At 49.2% G+C, this 15,334-nt stretch overlaps 2 protein-coding genes across 4 annotated transcripts in view; one reads left to right on the forward strand and one right to left on the reverse strand.

Annotated features, from left to right (window-relative positions):
* TRAPPC9 (trafficking protein particle complex subunit 9) overlaps positions 1-15,334 on the reverse strand; it is a 499,958-nt gene that overhangs the window by 418,186 nt on the left and 66,438 nt on the right. For all 3 annotated transcript variants that reach the window (XM_033843254.2, XM_033843252.2, XM_033843253.2), the window contains one exon: positions 10,329-10,472. In XM_033843254.2, coding sequence (XP_033699145.1) covers positions 10,329-10,472 — 144 coding nt within the window. The remainder of the gene's footprint in view (positions 1-10,328; positions 10,473-15,334) is intronic.
* LOC109549442 (protein CEBPZOS-like) lies at positions 7,420-7,682 on the forward strand. Its single transcript, XM_033843255.2, has one exon. The coding sequence runs from the start codon at positions 7,440-7,442 to the stop codon at positions 7,680-7,682; it is 243 nt and encodes an 80-aa protein (XP_033699146.1). The 5' UTR covers positions 7,420-7,439.

Raw genomic sequence — 15,334 nt, forward strand, 5'->3', positions numbered from 1 at the left:
CCCCAGTGAAAAACTCCCCACCAACAACTTGTTCTTATCAAAGCCCGTTTCTCAGCCCACGGAGCACACCTCCTGCACTGGCCTCCCCAGGTCCTTGTGAAATGCAAGTTCTTGGGTCCAGGACGGGGCTCTGGAACTGGGCCTGTAAATTCTGAGTTAACTGTGGGCTGAGCGTTACTTGCTTTCAAAATGTATTTCCCCCAGGGCTAAGCCTTATTTGAACCAAAGAACCAAATCCACACCCAGCTGAGTGATGGGGGCGGGGGTGGTTTCAGGCTGCCCCTCTAAGCGCAGAGGTGGGGAGAAGGGGCTGGATGGGGATGTTTGGGAGGTAAAACCCGGAGGACTGCCTGAGGAGGACTTAGATATGGGGTCTGATGGGGGGAAAGGGGATGGAGACTGACTTCACCGTCTGTGGTCTGAGCAGCTGGACGGAGAGTGGTACCACGTGCTGAGACGGGGCAGGGAAGGATGCGTAGGCAGTCAGGCGTTCCGGTCTGGAGCTCCGTGTAAGAAATAAATACAAGAGCCATGTGTGCAGAGAGTTCTTGGAGACGTGGGCCTGTGAGTTCACCAGGAGGAAACAGACGGAGAAGATAAGGATGGTGTTGACTGGACCCTCAAAGTGGATGATGAAGCCACCAGGACACAGACAGTGGCGGCGCTGCAGGACAGGGTGAGCCAGGAGCGGGGAGAAGTGACCAGAGCGCATCAGTGGCCACAGCCAAAGGAGAAGCACACCTGCTGTGAGGAGCTGGGGGTTCCAAGGAGGACTGCCTGGAAGTAGCAATAGGGAAGGACTTCTCTGCCACCTCTAGGCCCCGAGGCACTTGGGGTGCAGCAGGAGAAAACAGCAGCATCTTGAGGGGTGGCCGGGGAAGCAGCGCCTAGGGGAATGAGCTGGCCCCTCCCACTGTGGCTCCGGGGGAGCACCCCCGGCATCCTGAGCAGGACGGCGCTTTCTGTGCTTTATTCACCTGCGTTAGACCTGCAGTTAGCGGCCTCGTTCCTTCCTGCGAAACACAAATGACAGCCCTTGGTCCAGGTTCTACCAGAAACATTCCCACACATTTGCAAACTCTGTGGTAAAGAGTCACTACCTTAGTACAAGGTTAATGGAACATTCAGGGGAAAAAAGAGGCTGAGATGAAACAGGGGCCTTTGCTATGACAGACCATGAGTTCCTGAGGTCACAGCGGAAGGTCATGAGAGCAGGAAGGGATGGGAAACGAGCCCTGATTGGAAGTACAGACGCCAACAGAGAGGAGTCTGAAGGCGATGGGCGACCTGCAGGCCTGGACCTCGGATAAGGTCGAGATGCAGAGGCTGAGTGATGAAGGGTGCTCTGGGAGACGAAGTAGGTAGCAGCTGAAGCCCAGGGGCACTGGGCTCACCCGGCGGAGGCGCAGCCTCAAAGGGACAACCCAAAGGGGCCCGAAGGGGCTGGGAGTGTAAAGGAAACAAAAGCAGCAAGTGATAATCCCGGCATTTGAACCCAGGGTCTCCCCCCCTCCAAAAATGATGCTCAGAGATAAAACGTAGATGGTAGCGAACATAAATTTACCATTCTACTTAAGGAACCCCCCAAACCTAAAAATCCCTGCAGGTTGTTTTAGGTGAGGGTTAGGGATTGGGGTGGAAGGTAACAAGCTTTGGCTTCTTCCATTTTAGCTGGTTTCTGAGTCCAAAATACCCGACCCAGCTTCTCCAGTTCCTCCCGAAACCCCTCCATCCTCTGTCCCTCCTTCTTTCCTTCCCCTAGATGAAGAAGGAGGTGACGTGTGACAACCGTGCAGATAAGCCTCCCTTTACCCCGCCCACAGGACTGGCACCAAGGGCCTCCTCACCCCACCCAGTCTCTCTTGTTGGCTGCATCTCCCGCCATCCCTTAGCCCCACGTTTTGCAGGCATCCTGTTACACTAAACACTGCTCGGCCAAAAGAGGCCGGGAGCATTCGTAACTCCTCGCACCTCGCTCCCGCCAGCACAGCTGCCGCAATGCCCCGCCCCACAGCCTTGCCACCGCTGTCCCTCGGCCTCCAGCTCAACCCAAAAGTCACCTCTGGTACTGCATGGACCCAGCATCGTGTCCAAGTCACGGAGATGATCAATAAACACTTCCAGAAAGGAGATAAGGAGAGCTCCCCAATGCCGTCGTTTACCCCTCCCCTGTCCTTCATCGTCTGCACAGTATTCCTAGAACCCTTAAAATACACCTTCAGGAGCCTTACGGGTCTACTGCAATTGCACTCACAACTCAAAAACCTATCTACTTCACATGTAAAAACCAAAATTTTTAAAGGAATTGGCAATCCTATTTTTTCTTATTCTCTTCACAGTACAATCCACTCTCGTTCAAAAAGCATCACGTAATCTCAGATGAACAGTTTTCAAAGAGAGAAGGAAGAAGCGGGGGAGGAAACGGAGGAATTATTCCTGTCTAGCCCATCTAAATGTATAACTACGGGCTCATCAAGGAGAAATCAAAACAAAAAGTTGTTCCCGGTACTAAAACAAGAAGTAAAACGTCAACTATGATAGCAAGGAAAGCAAAAATAAAATAGGAATGCTTTTTCTCAATGGGAACTCATCTCCCGCTTCCTGAAAGGGGACGTGCACTTCAAACCACGAGGTCAAATCTTCACCAGTGTGTGCGTTTAGCTAAGCTGAATCCACACTTCCCAGAAGCCCCTTCCCTGCATACTCTGAGCCAGCGTGCACGGGGACCTGGAAGGCACAGGCACGCCCACCGACACTGCTGGGGTGGGGGGTGGAGGCAGCATCCCTCCCCCAGCTCCTCTAGCCCCCCCCAGGCCCTCTGCTTCAGCTTCTCCAGCTCCTGGGCCAGGTGGCCGCTCCTCCAGGGGCTCCCATCATCGAAGCTGGGGGCTGGGAGGTGCTGAGAAACCAGCACGGTTCCTGTCCATCCCCGTGGGGTGGGGTCCAGCTCAGCCTCACAAGTTCCTGCTCGTCTGTGCTTACTTCCCACCCACCTCCCCTTCCCAACCGCCTCTCCGACTGCCTGCCTGAGGGCTTCAGGATCCGGCAGCGTACACAGAAGCAACTGCTCCACATACCGTGCAGCCAGGTCCCACACTGCGTACAGTCAAACCCCGTTCATACAGCACGCGTGCATGTATGTACCTGTGTGCGTAATGACAGAGAACCTCTCCCTGATGCAGGCTGCTCAGTGCCCTACTTCTGACTAGGCCCTGTCCTCGCCCCGCCTTGTCCAGCTGTAGCAAGGATCCCACTTAATTAGGTGAGCGAGAGTCCCCCCACCCTTGATATCCGATCACCCTCAATATCTGATCAAGTTCCTCACACCACCCCACCCCACCCCCCGACGTCTAAGTCCTTGGCTTGCCTTCAGCGAGAATCCTGTTAGGCCAACTGCGCCAGAATCCCCCAGCCCGACGTCCCTCTGAGTAATTTTCTGTCCACTCCCCACTCCCTTTGCTGTTGGCTCTGAATCCCCACTTGTCCTTGTATTCGGAGGGAGCCCAGTCTCTCTCCCCTACTGCAACAGAGCTGACCCTACTGCAACTGTCTGGAACAGTCTTCCTTGCCATGTTAACAAGTGTCGGGACAATTTCTCTTTAATGGTACGCGTGTACTACGTATGCATGCGTGCGTTCAGAACCCTAACTGAACTGCAGTTTTCACAGCTTTGTCATTGTTTTCAAAGCGGTAATTCTTCCTTTTCCATAAACAAGGTCCTCTGTGCACCAAAGGCTGCCTGGAAGCTGTTTCCAAGCTCAGCGAGTGTTTTTCCCTCTGATGAAATACACACATATCACCATCCCACTGCCAGGGGGCAGCAGCACTGCGCCGGAACGCATTTGCCATCAGCAGCTCCAACGCCGCGTGGAAGCAGGCAGTCATTTGGCAGTTAAACGAAAACGTCTCTGTCAAGAGGGGTCAGGGCAAGTGGCTCCCCTTCCCCCATATTAGGAGCTGAGAGGCTAAGGGTCCAGGCTCGTTCTGCCACTGGCTGTGGGGCTGGGACAGGCCACTTCACCAGGCAGGACCTCCGTGTTCACCCCTGCAACGGGTCTCACGCGGCTGTGGCCTTCTGCAGCCGGGCAGCCCGGGAACGCAGGGGTGCCGGGGAGGAACGCCAGGACGCCGTCCTCCGGGCATCCATTCCCACTTTACGGATGAGACGCGTTACCTGACAGGCACTGCCACGCCCGAAGCAGCAGAAGACCCAGGTCTGGACTGAGCCGCATCCCTCAGCCCAAGCACAGCGGCACCTTCTCTTTCATTCATGCAAGCCCTGCCCTAAACACTCCTTCCCTTCACCTCCCCCTCACCTGTGTCCCACACACCTGCTGAGTACCTGCTTACTCTCCAGGGCCCATCTCAAGCACCTGCTGCCTCCTGATGAGCGCTTCTTCAGCCCTCCCGGGGAGACTCCATCTCTTCCTTCTTCTGGGTTTTCCTTAACCCTAAATCCATGCAAGTAAATCATCTGGCCAGAGGTTCCGACAAGGAGTGACGGGTGGGTGAGCAGGAGGGATCAATCACCTCATAATTCCTATCAGCCATTCCACATCACTTTTAAAGTATGAACAAACACCATGGTAAAATGTTACATAAATGCACCTTCAAAGCAAGTGTCCTAGCACTGCACTCCAACGTCCCCTCCAAAACCCCCCTCCCAGAGTACTTCCTGAGCGGTCACTGATCACTGCCACCATCACTCACTCATTCCACAAATATTTCCGGCACACCTACGACTATTTTAGATGCTACAAAGGTACAGTGAGGGGCTTCCCTGGTGGCGCAGTGGTTGAGAGTCCGCCTGCCGATGCAGGGGACACGGGTTCGTGCCCCGGTCCGGGAGGATCCCACGTGCCGCGGAGCGGCTGGGCCCGTGAGCCATGGCCGCTGAGCCTGTGCGTCCGGAGCCTGTGCTCCGCAATGGGAGAAGCCACAACAGTGAGAGGCCCGCGTACAGCAAAAAAAAAAAAAAAGGTACAGTGATCCAAGCAGAGTCACTGCTTTCTTAGAAAGCACGTTCTAGTTAGGGAGGCCCTAGGGCTCTAGGGATTGGATTACGGTGTGCTTGCTGGGACGGAGAAGACCACACAAGGAAGAGTCCGCTCCACTCCTAGACTCTTCTCCACACGACCCAGTGTGGTCACCAGCAGTTCCTGGGGCTTCACGCTTCTCCCGGCAGAAAAGAGGAAACCCCTCTCTTCCCAGGCAGCTCGGCCCCTCGTCCCATAACTTAGTCTTGCTGTCCCTGAGGGGCCCGACTCTCTTAGAGGGGGATTTATCAAGAGAGGAAGTGGAGGGTCAGCCATAAACACTGCCCGCCCTGAAGAAAAGTCGGGACATGACCAGAAGACGCTGTGAGGGCGGGGATGGGGAGGCCACCTGCGCAAACCCACCCCAGAGCTGAAGGCGGGACGGCTGGCAAGAGTGTAGCCGACGTCCTGAGACAAGAAAACACCAAAAAGCAAAAATCCTGACATATTCAAGAAACCAAAGGATGGCCAATGTGGGTCAAATGTAGAGCGCTTCATACTCTGTTAAATTCACATATGTTGGTCTGAGCTAATCCTCTGTAATGTTAAATGTATTTCTCAGAGTTCCAGCAACAGTTTCAAGTTTCGTATTATGCTAAAGAGATCTATCATAAAATGTTTAAAACAGATTTTCCTGCTACTTTCAGCTTTAGTTCAAAAACAAGTGAAGCACTTTCAGGAGGTGTCTTAACTCTTTCAAACCCGCTGTACACCATCCAGGTATGTTATGGGCACAAGATACATTTCATAGTATGAGTATCTCTCATAGGAACTGACAGACTTTGGGCAAAGGACTTCATTAGCATCTCAAAGCGTGACAGACCTCAGCACAGTGGCCTGATGCTATCTGCCTCCCAAGAAATGAGAAACAAATGAGACAAGCTACAGGGAAACAGTCAGAAGACTGTAAAAGAGTCTCACATAAAAGAGATACAATTAGTAAACAGGAACACAGAACAAATATCCAAACTTGCAACTTACCCAGAAAATACAAATTAAAACAATAAGGCAACGTTTTCTACATACTGAATGAGCAGCACTGCTGCCAGAGGTATAATTAGAACAATCCTTTCAGAAGGCAATTTCCAATATGTCTCAACAGCAATAAAAGTGTTCAGAATGGCTGACCCAGTAATCCCTCTCCTGACAAAATCTCTCTCCTGCTCGAAAAGCCAAAGCGCTGAAGAGGCTCACCATAGCCTTCCCAGTAACAGTGAAAATAAACCAAAAAAAGAAAGAGTATTTATTATTAATGCATTCAACAGGATGTGAGTACTGAAGTGTGCCACTAACCAGCCACAGTGGCTTTAACTAGCCACTAATAGGGTTTCTTTTCAAAGTGATGCATGTTTTAAATTGACTGTGGTTAACAGGTGCACATATCTGTGAATACACTAAAAAACTGAAGGGCACATTTTAAACTGTGGTCTGCGAACTAAATCTCAATAAAGTTACTTTTAAAAAAGGAAAAGCATTTATTATTAATGCGTTCAGCCCTGTGTGGATGCCAGCACAAGCCACTAGGTGACAGGGACAAGAAAAACAGCAAGTCAGACAGACACCTTCAGAGAGCTTGCAGCCTGAGTGCGGAGCCTGTCAATTAATTGAGCGATCGAAATATAGTGGGTGAAAGTGCTCGATGGGTAAGCACATACTCCAGTGGAAATGTTCCAAAGGAACACAAGGTAGTCTTGAGGGACCAAGAAAGGCTTTGTAGAAAACAACAGAAGTGGTTATCTACACTGAGATCTGAAGGATGAACAAATGTTAGCCAAAAGAAGGAAGGAAAGTGGAAAGGAAGAAGGGATGAGGGAGAGGAAGAGAATGAGAAATCCAGGTGGACACGCCACACTTTCTTTATCCATCCATCAGTGAATGGACATTGATGGATGCCGCTTTCACTTTTTGGCTATTATGCGTGATGCCACTAGGAACACTCATGTGCAAGTTTTTATGTGGGTGTATGTCTTCAAACCTCTTGAGTATATACCTAGGAGTGGAACTGCAGGATCGTATTGCACTACTGTTGATCATCCACTTTCCTTCCCAAAATCCCAGACAACAGAATCACACAAATCACTGTATCTAACATTCCCCACATAAACCAAACCCTCTTAATTCCACCAGAACTGGAGAAAGTCCTCCTACCTGAAGCTATTCCTTCTGCTCAGTCTTGTCTGGCAAACACCAATTTGTTCTTCAAGGTCAAGGTCACCTCCTTCATGGAACATTACCCAAACCATTCTTCCACCTCTGAAAAGAACTGTCAATTCCCCCATGATGCTCCCATATCCATCATTTACTATGGACTCCTCTATAGGCTTAACCGTGGCATCCTCCCCACACCCTATTCTTTTCATGTAAACAGTTGGTCCCAGCAGCCCCGCGAGTACGTGCCTCAGGATGGCCTGTACTCTGGATCCACTGGCAAAGAAGATGTTTAAAGGAGTTTTACTAGCTGAACTTGTGGGCATTTTTGGAGCATATTTTTTGTTTAAAAAGATGAACACAAGCCAAGGTTTCAGGCAAACAATGAGCAAGAAATTCCCCTTCATCTTGGAAGTTCATTACAAATCCACCGAACACTCTGGAATGTACAGAATCAGAGAGCAAGATCCAGAAAAGTGGCTGAACGGCAAAAATTAGGAATTTGCCCATTGATCAAGGTTTGCCCTATTTCATAGTATCAGGCAAGACTAAAATTCCAAAGTTGACATGGATGGATTTTAGAATATGTAAGGTTAAATGTAAATTCTCATTAAGTCAGAGGTTTTATTCTTTGGACTAACTGTGAAGAAATTGAAGGAAGGTTTGTTTATTATGTTATAAATGCAGTTTTGTTTATTACTCAAAATAAAGTAGTTCTCCTTTAAAAAAAAATCTCCCCTATAATTCTGAATTGATAAATCTTTCAAAGTAGATAAAATAGTAAAACACCTATTTTTAATATTTATTACATTTCTTTTCCATTATAGTTTATTACAAGATATTGAGTATATAGTGCCCTGCGCTATACAGTGGGACATTGTTGTCTATCTAATTTATTCCCCTCTCCTTTCCCTTTTGGTAACCGTAGGTTAGTTTTCTATTGTCTATGAGTCTGTTTCTGTTTTGTAAATAAGTTCATTAATATTTATTACATTTTTAACTCACACATTTAAAATCCCATTATCTAAAAACATATTAACTAGAAATACTGCTTTTATCCATTGTCACTTTACCTGAAACAATATTTAAATCCTACATCAATGTCTCTGATACTACTAGAGCCACTTTGGAATAAAATTCGTCATAAAAAAAAACAAAAAACAATTGGCCCCAGAACCCATCTTGTGAGTTCCCGCGCACTGGCACACACCGGGCGGGGGGGACCTATGAGGAGGGGCAGGCAAGAACCCCCAGACTGTGCTGCCTCGCTCTGCAAACACCCAGACGGGTTCCCGTCCAAGGAGAAGGTTACTCCTCTCTTCCGTATTTCATTTCAATGCGGTGATATTTAGAAATGTTAGTTATCAACTCTGTGAATGGTACCATGAGCTCCCCAGGAGAAAGGTCACCCAATCAATTAAAATACTATCATTAAAATAATAACAAGCTGCCACACAATCTGTAATATCCTAGTTGTACAAATGAGAAAATGAAGGCCCAGGAAGAACTTAATTACTGATCTGAGGTTATGGTAATTAGAGGTTGGGGTGAGTGGAGGGAACCCTTGGTCCTCCTGACTTCAGTCCTCTTCTCAGAAGACTCCAATTAACCAAATACCATTACACACAGGCCCTTATGAGGCAGCGGTTTGTTCAACAGGGTCAAATATCCCAAGTTTCTCTCCTTCTAGACCCAGCGTCTTCGGATCACTAATTAATATGACCTTAAATAACCACCAAGTTCCTTCTCTCCTGGGGCTTCTGCAGGGAAGACAGGCCGACTAAACAGGCACCAGCTCTGTCGGTGCAACGTTAGAAGTGCGTGAGGGGAGAGACCGAACAGCAGGAGGACGACGGGTCCCCTGGGACTTGTGACAGGCAGCCTAGAGGAAGTGCAGACCCAGGGGAGATGGCTGACAAGGTGCAGGCAAGGGGTGAGGGCAAAGGCCCGCTGCGGGAAGAAGATGTGTATTTGCGAGAAAAAAGTCCAGGACGAGGCAGGTGAGGCAGGGGGAAGTGGAAGCAGCTCAGGGAAGGGATGTGCTCCCCTCCCTGGGAGCAGCTGCGTCAGCCCCTGGGTGTGTGATTACAGAGACCCAGCTCCTCTCCACACAGCGCGGCCATCCCAGTGCCAGAGGCCCCGCTGAGGCCTCACCCCCAAGGCTCTGGGCGGTGTCCTCTCCAGACAGTGCCCTCCACAGGGAGACAGGGACCTCGCCACGAGAACCTGTACGACCTTTCGGTGAGGGGGCAGAAGGCCGGCCTGCGGGATGATGCAGGACGGCTCCAGGGTCACCCCAGCCCGGAGCTCCCGGGGGCTGCCCAGGCCCCTGCAGATTCTGCCCCGAGGCCCAGCTTCCCTCTGCCCAACCAGACCTGCCTCCTTCTCTTCCCCTCAGTGGGTGTCGATCCCAAGAGCACTTCTAATAAACGCCCCGCACTTGCATCACATCCAAGAGTGCTTCCCAGGGGACCCACAGCACATGCTAACCCGGGGGGAGGGACAGGCAGACAGGGCGCTGGGACACAGGCAGCAGAGGGCTGATTTCCAAGGGCCTGTGCGGCACCCAGGCAGCAGGAGAACACCTGGGGCTCAGGGTGGGGGCTGGGCTGGAGATAAACGGATTGTGACTGAAACCCAAAAAACACGTGACACCCAGGAACTGTGTGAGAAGAGAAGGTGACGGAGGCAAGGACCTAGAAGAAAGTTGCCCTGATGTGTGGGCAAAGACATGCACGATCCCTCAGAAAGTCAAGACAGATGCTGCCCGCGAGGGGAGCAGTGACCAAAAGGGGCACAGAGGTGTTTGGGGTTCTGGTCTTGTGTCCGATCTGGGTGCTGGGTACCACGTGGTCACTTCGTGAAAACTCACTGAGCAGTGTGCTTGTGAACCGTGCACTTCTGCATGTAAGTGTTACACTTTGACACTTACATTTTATAAAACGTAGGCAAAGGCAAGGGGAGCCCATGCCGGAGGCTGAGAGCAGCGAGAAGGGCCAGTAGTGTGTGTTGAGAGGGGCCCAGGGAGGTGAGGGCACGGAGGACATCACCCACCCGATCCTGGGCCGGTGTTGACGGGGGCCAGCACCAGGAGTGCACTCATTCATCTTTCCTGGGAGAAAACTGGAGTTTGAATCCACTCACCTTGATCTGACAAGAAATCCAGCATGGTCTGTAGCAGGAAGGACAAGTGCCTGACAGAGAGAGCAGGGTTCCCCATCCTCCGGGACGCGTAGACCAGCTCGTGAAGCAGACGCATCTGGACGGCAGCCCAGCCTCGGTGCGTGCCTGCGACAGAAGACACAGAGCATCAGAGCAGGGCTTCAGGGGCGCACTGGCAACAGGGCCGACACGTGAGCCCGCTGGAGCCATGTCTAATGTGTAAAACTCGTGATTTCAAGATAACGCCTCAACCACCACGCTCAAAGCGCAACCAAAGCATTTCCCCTGTGTTTATCCTGGAGAAGCACACTCACATGATGCGCCTGTTCACATGGTTTTTTGGGTTTTTAAAAAATGCTTTATCTTATATGGGGTTGGCCAAAAAGTTCGTTCGGGTTTTTCCACAAGATGTTAGAGAAAAACCCAAACGAACTTTTTGGCCAACCCAATATTCTCTCTCTTCTGCAAAGACACAATTTTTAAAATAACCCACTTTGAAATACTTATAATAAGGTTATGACAAAATATTATGTTTTCAGTGGCATGTATTTGAATTACAGCATACTTCTTTTTTTTTCAAGAAAATACTATTTGATGAGCCTTCATTATCAACAACCAAGGCCATAAAATTAAAAAGCACAGCATTTCTCTGAAGTATAAGAACAGAAAAGCAGAAAGCTAAGGTAGAAAAAAGGTTACCAACAAAACTGTGGCTGCTCCCTCCAAAACAACTCAGCGTGTCTGAAATTAGAGGTGGAGGAAATCGGTTGCACAGCCATCGAAAAGTATTTTTTTAAGATCACAGGATTTTAGAGTTGTTTGTTCCAAGTCCCTTTTGGCAACAGTTACTGCTTTTAAATATTTTCCACCTTAAAATTCTTCATGAAGATGTGGAAACAGGGCTCAAAAACAGTTACCACCCAGTGCTGTGTGCCCAGGGGCCCCGGGGGGTTGGTTGAAAGGTTGGGGGAAAGGATTTAAGACTCTGACCAAAGCATTCCTCCTCTCATAGGTCTACTGATGAGACCTCTCCCACTGCCTACCCTACAAGGCTGGCAAGTCCCTTTTGTGAATTTCCACTGAATCCTGCACAAATCTTGTCCCATAGGCGTTATCTGGCACATACAGTGAGGCACCTGTAAGCTTGTGTCTTTGTTTCTTCCATCAGTCCTTAATTTCCTTGGGAGCCAGGATGGTATCTTATTCACCAAATGTCCTTACTGCCTAGTAAGATGCCTAATACAGAGCTGGTCCTTAACAGGCTCGTGGGTCAAGTTGAAAGCATGATGAAAGAAAAAGCCCCTATTTTTCAGACATGCCTACTTAAGCATATAGGGTAAAATGACATGATTTCTGGGATTTGCTGTAAAATATTTCAACAAAGAACAAATAAAAGAAAAAGAAAGGTCTGAATAAAGCCAGATATGGCAAAATCTTATTAATTACTTCATCTGGGTGATGGGCTATTGTACTATTCTCTCTGATTTGTGTATATTTAAATTATTTCATAGTAATTTTTAAACTGTTAACTGAATAACAATTACTAATAATTATGAATTGAAATTCTTAGAGCTGACCAAACCTACCCACACACAAAAACCTTGATATCCTACCAGTTTTATCTTACAGAAATCTTTTCATACAATGACAGGAGAGGAAGGAATGACAAGTCCCTGCAGTATTTCCACGATCTCAAAAGACCAAAGGCCAAAACAAAATAAGAGATTCTGAAAAGGATGATAAGGCTGAAATCAACGTCATGACTAACCTAGCCCAGAATTCTAAATGACCTGACCTAACTAATCTGCACCCCACCATACCAAGAATGCGGCACATATCACTCTGCAGATTTTTTTTTAATAGATAAGGATCCAGTTCCTACCACAGGCAATTACGGTAAGACTGAGTATAAATTTTCTTAACACCAAATAGTGTACAAATCATAATTTCTATGCGATTCAAACTGCTCGTCCTATAAAATCTGAATCTTTTTATTCTTAAGACAGATTTGCAGTATATGAGCCGGTGATAAAATTTTCAACACTCTTGTATTCAGAAAGTTCAGCAATGTGAGAGTGTATTACCTCAACGACTGCCTTCTACCAAACTTACGTGCCTTACCACTCTCTTTCATAAGAGTTCCTGGCGAAAATTTAATCTCTCATTCAGAAAAAGGCTAAGCAAAAGGTATGATAAAAACATCTTCATATATAGGGACACAAGTAAGATTAAAGTGATGATAAGCAGCCCGTTACGCTAGCAAATACACACAGTGTACTTCTGTGCTCCTACCTCGACTTTCCATAACCAGCTAGGGAAAATGTTCACTTCCAGAAACAGAGAGAAATACATTTCAGGTCCTGAGAATACAGACAATTTCCCTTTTATTCACAGGTACGGGGATTTAGTAGAATTCCATTTAATTCTCTGAGAAATGTTGAAAGTAGTCCAGAGCAACAGTGGAGATGGGGTTTAAAGTAACTTTTATTTCTTGTTAAAAATACAGCCAGGGCTTCCCTGGTGGCGCAGTGGTTGAGAGTCCGCCTGCCGATGCAGGGGACACGGGTTCGTGCCCCGGTCCGGGAAGATCCCACATGCCGCGGAGCGGCTGGGCCCGTGAGCCATGGCCGCTGAGCCTGCGCGTCCGGAGCCTGTGCTCCGCAACGGGAGAGGCCACAACAGTGAGAGGCCCGCGTAAAAAAAAAAAAAAAATACAGCCAGCTGACATTTATCACTTTTACCTTATTTGATCTCTTACCTTATCTCCCCACCTCTTTCACAAAATGATGGTGAATGTCCCCTCCCAAAACAGAAGGCTAAGTAAAAAGTATCAAATCACATGGAGGTGTGCTTATTTGTTTCACTTTTCAAAAGAAACATGTTTCATCCATGTGATTTAAAAATTAAGATCAAGAAACAAACTCTGTTCAATAAATGGCAATGAGCACATGCCATGTAGCTGCTCATCAGGTGTGGACACACGTTACACGTATTTACAGGCACGCCTGCTGTGTGCCAGCAAGGGGGACACAGGGACAGGCAGGGTCTCTGCTCTCACGGGGCACACAGCCTGGTGGCGGCGGGGAGAAGTGCTAAATCATTGCCCCATTTTTTTAAGGTACTTACACATTATGGGAAATGCTGTTTAGAAAGAACAGGAGTACGCGAAAGAGAGAAATAAAAGGACTGCATTTAGGTGGAGAGCCGACGGGGGACCTCTAGAAGAGCTGACACTCAGCGGAGACCTGAAGGATGCCTGGGGTGCAGCGGTGAACGGCAGGGAAGAGCATTCCTGAGGAAGCAATAGCCGGCAGGAGACCCGGCAGTGGACACCTGGATGGCGTGTGCACAACTGGCCCAGCACGGAAAGAAAAGGCTAAGGCCAGCCCAGTGTAACTGCATAGAGCCCAGGAGGCTTGCATTTACTCTGGAGCCAGTCTGCAGTTATGTTCCAGGGATACAAAAGGGGTCACTGGAAAGCACCTGCGATCTCTCCAGAAGTCTGTCAGAAGCACACTAACAGGGATCCCGGTCCCACGCACATGGAAACTCAATCCCCCTTCCCAGCTCTCTGCAGAGCAACAGTGTGACCGCTCGAAAAACCCCTTCCCAGACACTAACTCACCCCACGAAATCTGTCCCGAAGACGGCCTAACGGAGCCTGTACGCTCAACTGTCCCCTCCACAGGCCTGCAGGTCTCATCTCGTCTCTCACACCAGCAACTCTCAGCCTTTCAAATGTAAACCCCGAAAGCTTCTAGGGCGTGTCCAGCTATTTCGCCCTTAACTTCAACCACTGGTACCAGGGCCAAGGCAGGGGGCCATCCCACCAGCACGCACTCCTTCCCAATGGGGCCAGGCCTGAAGCACTGGCCCGCAGGGCACTTTATTCCAGCCTCCACGTGGCCTCAGAGGGACAGATGGAATTAGACCTCACCTGACAGTATCTGCTGAGCACTGTCCTAGCACATTCTGGGGACTGACTCACTCAGTCCTTATAACAACCTTCCCGTGACACAGTAAAAGTACCTCCCTGTACAGATGAGGGACAGAAGACTTGACGGGGGCCATGCAGCCAGTCGGTAATGGTGTCACCCTCTCACTAGCTGTTCGACCTGAGGAATAGCATTTAACCTCCCCAAGCCTCTATTCCCTCAAGTGCGGTACAGGGCCCACTGCACTCGCTCACCAAGCCGTGAGAAATGATGGTACACGTATGAAACCGTTCTCCCTGAGGCCACAAGCAGCGTAAGGCAAGTGCAAGTGCAAGGTGTGCTGGGAGAGAGACCGTGTGGAGCAGACGGGGCGCTCCATCACCTGACCCTCCAGCCCTGGGCCAGGACACAGCTGGGCCTGGGCAGCAGGCTCTGGGTTCCAGGCCTCGCCCACACCCAGGACAGCGTCCTCGTGCAGGCAACACTCTCAGGCACTGACCCTACCAGGCAAGGAAGCTGCTCTATATTTGTCACTTAAAATACTGGGAAATATAAGGACAACTTTTTAAAGAAATGAAGACATCCCTGACTTCAAAATGTACTGTAAAGCTACAAAAATCAAGACAGTGTGGTAACGGAAAAACAAACAAACAACACAGAATGGACACCACCAAGAATAAATCCTAACGTAAACCATGGATTCTGGGTGACGCTGTGTCAGTGCAGATTCATCCGTTGTAACAAATGCACCACCCTGGCGGGGATGTTGATGAGGAAGGAGGCTGGGGGGGGGTGATGCGGGGGACGGGGGTATGTGGGAAATGGCTAAGCTCAATTTTGCTGTGAACCTAAAACTGCTCTAATGAAGTCTACTTAAAAAATAATAGTAATGAGATCACACAGGGGAAAGTGTGGTGGTAGGAGGGACGTGATAAAATCCATTATCACATGATTTACATTTAGAAGAAGAATAAGCACCGTCCGAGCTCCTAGGTAAATGGGTGAACTGGTGAAACAACTTCCCGTGACTCGCGCGTGGACACACGTGGACAC

Source organism: Tursiops truncatus, chromosome 17, assembly GCF_011762595.2.
Source record: "Tursiops truncatus isolate mTurTru1 chromosome 17, mTurTru1.mat.Y, whole genome shotgun sequence".
Classification (NCBI taxonomy): Eukaryota; Metazoa; Chordata; class Mammalia; order Artiodactyla; family Delphinidae; genus Tursiops; species Tursiops truncatus.

What these genes read in the sequence shown, in the direction of transcription:
- LOC109549442 (XM_033843255.2), top strand. Translation starts at nt 7,440, where the DNA reads ATGGCCTGTACTCTGGATCCACTGGCAAAGAAGATGTTTAAAGGAGTT.